Source organism: Conger conger, chromosome 7, assembly GCF_963514075.1.
Source record: "Conger conger chromosome 7, fConCon1.1, whole genome shotgun sequence".
NCBI lineage: Eukaryota > Metazoa > Chordata > Actinopteri > Anguilliformes > Congridae > Conger > Conger conger.
In genome coordinates this window covers 10,451,621-10,458,743 of record NC_083766.1, presented here as the reverse complement: position 1 = coordinate 10,458,743, position 7,123 = coordinate 10,451,621, and the positions used below count along the sequence as shown (strand labels likewise).

At 41.4% G+C, this 7,123-nt stretch overlaps 1 protein-coding gene across 2 annotated transcripts; it reads right to left on the bottom strand.

Moving 5' to 3' along the window:
- Window positions 1-1,009: 1,009 nt before the first annotated feature.
- Window positions 1,010-6,812, bottom strand: wdr74 (WD repeat domain 74). Of its 2 annotated transcripts, none has more exons than XM_061249017.1 (10): window positions 6,646-6,812; window positions 6,132-6,238; window positions 5,808-5,932; window positions 3,778-3,841; window positions 3,379-3,522; window positions 2,957-3,058; window positions 2,555-2,711; window positions 2,140-2,282; window positions 1,938-1,991; window positions 1,010-1,749 (listed from the first exon to the last, which is right to left on the bottom strand). In XM_061249017.1, the coding sequence occupies exons 1-10, from the start codon at window positions 6,704-6,706 to the stop codon at window positions 1,573-1,575; spliced, it is 1,134 nt and encodes a 377-aa protein (XP_061105001.1). In that variant the 5' UTR covers window positions 6,707-6,812; the 3' UTR covers window positions 1,010-1,572. The 2 variants fall into 2 exon arrangements, with proteins under 2 accessions (XP_061105001.1, XP_061105002.1); XM_061249018.1 differs by lacking the exon at window positions 6,646-6,812 and adding an exon at window positions 6,518-6,559.
- Between the last annotated feature and the right edge of the window lie 311 nt (window positions 6,813-7,123).

The following is a 7,123-nucleotide window of genomic DNA, read 5'->3' as shown; positions in this document are numbered from 1 at the left end:
TACATAAAATACCCATCATCACATGTAGAAAACTGCCAGGACCAATCAAAAACATATTCTAACACTAAAAAAATATTTTAAAAACCATAAACTATCTCCAAGTTCCATCTCCAAACAATTGCTTCCACTAGGGGGTACTAAGGTACCAAGCTAGCTGGTGATTGTATCCATCCTGTAGTACAGTACTACACCGGTGTGTACACAATGGGTTTTTGAGGAATGTGTCATAGATTAGATTAGATTCAATTTATTGTCACTGCCTTATAAGGCAATGAAATGCGTCCGCTGCATTTAACCCATCCGAGTTACCTGGGAGCAGTGGGCAGTCATACTATAGCGCCCGGGGACCAACTCCAGTTCTGAGGCCACTACTCTGGTCAAGGGCAATGGCAGGAGTACACCAAGGGGCAATTTAGACTCTCCAATTAACCTACCCTGCAAAGTCTATGGACATTTTCCAACCTTTATCTTAATCAACCAGCAAGTGATGACCATCCATATTCACAGACATTATCCAAATCATGGTGACCAACATATTATCAATACTGTGAAACAATATTCCTACTAACACTTACATCTGTATATTATGAAAAGCAATACTGTACTGTGCCTTCATGAATGCCATGGGGCAAAACAAATGAATGTGGTGAAGCAATACACATTACTCAAATGCACTGAACTGCACTGAAGTTGCTTGCCTGTGTAGAAAGAAGTCCTAACTCAGTGCTTTATAAAACAACAGGTGACAAGCAATTTAAATGCAAATTGTAGAGGTAGCATTTTCAAATGCCTTGTACTATGCTCAATCATTTGAAAAATAAGCCTTCACATGAAATGAGTGATAAGCCCAATTAAGGCAGAGCCACCTTGACAAATTGTTCATACTAGCAAATTCAATTTACAAAGCCGCTAACTAGCTAAACACGTTTTCTTCGATGTTCTGAACCTGTAAATACTACAGCTCAAATGTCTGACTTAAAGAATAAATTAAATTGTTTTCACTACGCAGTTACTTTAGAATATTTTATTGGATGAATGTAACAATGCTAACAGCCAATTAGTATACACTAGGATTGATCATGTCCACTTTGACCGTGATATTACTCGAAAAGCCATTAATTGACCATATATAATGACCTTGGTGGTTCATTGACAGTAGGCCCCACCCTAATAACAACCATCCTCTACCCTCCCAGACAGTAATAAAATTGCTTCCATTAAAACAATGGTGCTTTTTACTATTTTTGGAACTGGTAAATGATCATTGCTGACATTTGTGGCAGTTTACATTATCGTGCACATCCCTCACGTGTCCACTCCTAGAACGTGCATATACATTTGATATGAAATATAAAAGCTAACATATCTTTGAGGAGTCACACCAATACCATGGGTATGCACACACGCACATGTATATATAAAATCATCATCAGTCCATCATCCACTATTTGCTACCCAATGGTCAGGGTACAAGCTTAGCCAGGCAACAAAGCTCAGGACTTGCTGCCAGAAAATGATTTCCTCTTCTTCATAAGTCACAATATCATTATTTCGAGCAGACACCCCTTGTTTTTATTTCTTCACAGGTTTTTTCCTCTTTGTGCTTGTCTTTTTTGGAGCACTGTCAGCCTTTTCCTCTATTCTCCGTTTTTTTGTTTTTTCTGACACCTTTTCCATGGTGTCCCACACTTCGTCACCCGCTCCGTCTTCTTCTTTCACCTCCTGCTCTCCGTCTGCAGGAGGGCAGGCCTGTTGGGCAGAGGGAAGAATGGGATCCAAATCCACATCCACATCCTGCTATTAAGCAGCCATTTTACCTATGATTAAGTTACCGTGCTGACCGTTTGTTAAGTTACAAGGCCTACACAATGTTAATGAACAATTCCACAATCATTTTTGTATAAATGATAGCACAGCTCTCCTTTCTTCGCCCTTACCTCAAGGTCTCGGTTGGACAGAAGCACGCAGTTTAGCCTTGACTTTAGATAAACCTGCACAGGGGAGAAAAACGGACATAAACCAACTTGAAACAAAATCCCACAATGTGTGCCAATTTCACAGACACAGATTAAGCCGAGTCCAGGACAGAGCTTAATCCTTGTCCATGAAATTCATGGACGTGCGCGCATGTGTGTGCACCTTGTGCTGTAAGCTGCGGTCCTCCAGGCTGTGTACCCTCAGGAATCGATCCAGGCCGCACGAGGCCACCAGGGGCAGAGACGGGTGGCACTGCAGCCCCCGCACCGCGCCCGCCAGCCCCTTCAGACAGCCGCGCACCAGACCTGCACCGGGGAAGAGGGAAGCTGTGAACTTCACTACATGGCAAGGGTCCTCCATGTTTCTACGTCAGCAGTTATTTCTTGTTCGCCACACACTACCTTACTGTATGCTAACATTAATGCAGAACAGAAAAAAAAAAAAGGGAATATGTTGGCGAACGTTAGCTAACATAACGTTAGCTAACAGGCCTGTCAGCCCAGTCAGTTGCACTAGCTACCCTAGTGCTGCCAGAGTTGCCAATTCCTGCCTTAGATAGCCAGACCAAAGCACTTGCCTTTACGCAGGTCTAAGATGGCCACCTGACCATGCGTGTTGGCCACGACAACAGAGCCGGGGGTGGAAGGCAGGGATAGGGCAGTGAGGGGGTACTCCCCAAACTGTGCCTCCAGAACAGGTCTCCTCTGAGGGGAAGAAGGGTCGTACACTCGCACCTATGGACGCAGTAAAATGTGAATATTCATAAGTGAAGCAAAATGCTGTAGAGCCCACATGGTCAAAAGCAAGTGATATGCAATACCCATGTATCACAAACTGCATTATTATCCTTCAAAACAAGTTCCACAAAACATATTTCCCAGAATTCAAAGCATAAAAGCCTTGCAGTTTGATATGCGGTCACATGAGGGGGGTTTTTACGTATAAAATGGGCTAATATTTAGGGAACTGGTGTAAAGACCTGGTGGTGTCCAGTGCAGGTGACAATCTTCTCTGAGTCGGGAATGAAGGCCATGTCTCTCACCCACTCCGGCACGCGCAGGTCGAGCCAGTCATTCCGGACCTGGAACAAACGCTAGCTTTAACAAGGCTGTCACGACATGTCCACATAAAATGCTACAATGTTTAAACACACAAGCACCCGCTGCTTTCTGTTGCTATGACAGTATGTGTACATGAGCACAGCTAGCAACATAGCAGCACACCATATACAAAGTTTAAAGGCATATCAACCTTGGTGGTAGTTTATGCTAATAAACTAACTTTATGCATGCAAAATATGTACCAGGATACATGGGAATACATATACATATACATAATACATATATATTCATTCATATAGAAAGTTCTGGTATTCCAGATTAAAAAGATGTAGTTTCTTACATTCTTGGCACTGAAAATTGGGGTGTCAGGCCTTTCCAGATCCCAGACTTTAAGTGGATTCTCTTTTCCTCCGGTAGCCATATGGTGGCGCTGAGCTGTGTTCTGACGCATCCGACACACACTGCTTCCTGCATTGATTTCCACCTGGTCAGACAGAGAAGATGGTGGAGGTCAGGAAGCAGAAGTGGGCATAAGATGTCTGAGCTACTGAGATGCTTTAAGCATCAAGCAATACACACAACATACCAGAGAAGTCAGTCTACTTTTCCAAAAGGCTAGGCTCTCTAGCACAGGATATTAAAACAAGTAAAATCTATGTGACCTCATTACAAACCTTTGCCTTCTTCCACTCACATACACGCAACAGACAAGCACATGCATGTAAAAAACAAAACTCACTGTATCAGTGCTCCCCTCCTTCCAGATCTTCACGAGCCCAGACTCCACACAAGTAACCAAGGAACTGCAGAGACAAGGGCACAGAGTTCACCCAGACTGGAAGGGAGTCTGAGGGGAGACGCAAACTCTCTCAACTCTTACACACTCTAGACCAGTGGTCTCCACTCCTGGTCCTGGAGAGCCGCAGTGTGTGCTGGTTTTTGTCTTAACATCAGCAACCGATTCAGACCCAAGAAACCAGGTGAGGTTAGCTAATGGTGTAATTAACTGTTTTCATTGATCAATTAAGTATTGAGTAACAACGGAAGCCAGCACACCCTTCAGCTCTCCACAACCAGGGGTGAGGACCACTGCTCTAGACCTTCTGGTTTCTCCTCAAACCTTTAAATTGAATGTGTGTTCGCAGTTTAGGGACAGTTCTCTCGTCACCGCAGACAATAATACATTGTCATCTCCTTTGTAAACATTGTAAACTAAAGCAACAATCTTGTCAACATTCACAGTATTTGCCAAGATTAACAATAAAAAAATAATTTCACACTTTTTGTTTTGTAGGCTACTGTTATTTAACATGGCAGTTTTTGACACGGTAAATAAATGGATGATAGATCGGGGAGAATACAAACAGTTCTATTGATTGGTGCCCAGTACCATTTCAAGCCTGCTGCTGCCTACCAGTACTCCGAAAGGGCGAATCCATCATGACTGATGTTACAAATTGGAGGGTTATGGAAAAAGAATTGCTGTGCAGTTGCCAATGCCATTCATTATTTAGCGGCAAGTTTTGAGGATAGCATTCCTTGGCTCTTGCTTGTCAGAGAAGTATTGTCAATTCATCATTCACCCTCTGTGCTTCTTTTGTGTTAATGTGGAAGGTTGATATAAGATGGACAATTCTAGTGAACTTTGATTCAAATCTGTCTTCAAAATACTTGGAATTAGGACACTGCTGCCTATTAACATTTAAACTGTATTTCTTCACCTTAAATGTTGAAACCTAACTTTCATAATAGCTGTTTTGTTTCTAGTCTTTAACCCGGGGGCTAGGCCGGTGTGTTTTTTAATTTATTTTTTGCATTCATTCCTTTTTTCATGGTGCAATTTTCAATCACTATGGTAGCACGATATACCGTTTGAAAGCGTTAAAACTCAGAGTTCTATCTGTATAACCTATTTTAAGATGCTATTGCTTTAGCGACAACAGTGGGTGGAAAAACAAGCATGGAGGGACCTTGCCTTCTCTGCATTTTGGAAATCCACATACTACACAAAATAAGGTAATGTCAATGTCCTTTTCACGGCAAGGGTCCAGCGAAGCAAATGCACAATAGTTTCTAATTCTAAGACCATGCTAACTAGGAGAACGTTGATAGAATGTGCATTGTTTACTTAAAATTTATCTCGAGAAATGATCATTGTTGCGCGGTTGCATACGTCTACAAAAGTACTTGTACAGAGGAATGCTATTATCTAAGTTTTTTTATAGGCTATCTGGAACACGGTGAGCTAACATACGAGGTTCTGACCAGTAACCGTAATGCACTTGCTACTGAAAGTATATGCAAGTAAAAACTACGATATTACTTCTGCACATCAAACTACCAGCTATGGGTAACCCCACACTGCTCCAGGGGGGAATGTCTTTTGCTTAGTCTCATCAACTGTAAATTGCTTTGGATAAAAGTATCAGCTAAATAACAAATTATTATCGTTATTGAACTTCCCCCCATTAGATCTTGGTTTTCTTCTGTTACAGGTCAACCAACCAGCCTGTATATGAAAACTGATATTGACATCATAATACTTTTTAACAGATACCATCCAGCTCTAGTTTGACCACCAAAATGAATGGGTTGCTACCAGTTGCTATGGCGCTTGTACTCCAACACAGGTTGTACTCCAACACAGTGGAGAATGTCGTTGCCAAGGAAATTGTCATGATTAAGATTAAGGTCATTAAGAAATGATCATAACTGCTCCCACTTGGGCTTAATGAAGCCTTTGACTTCCATTGCAGCCTGTAGCTTTACCTGTCTGTGACAGCAAGTCCAGTGAACTTGCCCTGCGTGCCGTCCCCACACTGCCTGCTCTCAGTGAAGATGCCCTTCTCTGTGCTGAAAGTCTTCACGGCTCCATTCGCACAGCCAACTAACACCTGCAGCACACACATACAACACACATCTCGTCTAAAAACTGTGGAACTACAGTTCATTATTACAGGCGGACTCAGCCTCCAATGAAAGACTAACATTTCCTCATAGCAAGTACAACAACAGTTTTTTGCCCCCTAATTTAATCTCAACATACACAAGAGTAAAGGTACTGAAAGCAGCATCACATTATTCTGAACGTACCTCGGTTTCTTGTGCATCTCCCCAACACAGCATACAGACTTCCTGATCCCGACTTAGGCTATTCAATTCACAAAAATTGAAAGCTTGCTTCTTTGCAAGACTCACTCCTACACAAGAGGAAATAAGGGCAATTATTTCATTCAGTTTCTGACAGAAGATATGGTTACTAAAATCACACAATTTGTCAGCACATTATAAACAAAGTAACGTTCGATATTGTATTATAGCCTAGATAGCTTTTATTAAGGATTACTATAAATATTATCTAGCCAACTAATTAGTAACTACTGAATGGCCTTCTGAAAGGAATTAGAAACAGCCATATTAGCAGGTTAACAGTTGACAGCTGATATTTTCTAGTGTGGCCCAAGTTTTACCAAACTAACGTTAGATTGATACATGGCACTTCAAAACCACGTGTCCTTAGCGAGTTAGCTAACTAGCTAGCTAGCTAGTAACAGACTATTAGGTAAATAGAAGCGTGCTAGCAAAAGTCTACAAACTATTCTCTTACCTTTTAATATTCCAGTTTCCGAACCGACCCATATTGAACATATTTGGCTTTTGCCTGTCATTACAAATCCTATTCTCTGTAAAATCACAGAATCGTGTCCAAAATTCTACGTTTGAGACCCAAATAAGTGAGCTCCGTGAAGTTGGCAAATGTTGCTGGCCACAATTGGAGACTTCCGGTTCGCATTTATCAAAATAAAAGTTCGGTGGAAAAATAATTTATGAACTGTAATTTTGTAAATTTTCATTTAAAAAATTAATACAGTTGGATATAATTATGATGTATTTGCAGAGAATATAAAATTGTGCACTAATTTCTATAAAAACTGTTTGCCACCAGTTGTTGCTGTCTGGCAGGTGTGGTACGGGCATGCACTGTCAGTTGGCACCCAGCTCATTTGCATAGCTGATAACTCAAAAGCTATAAATTGTTACCAGATGAAAGTGGGTATACATTTACTCTATATACCCATATCTTT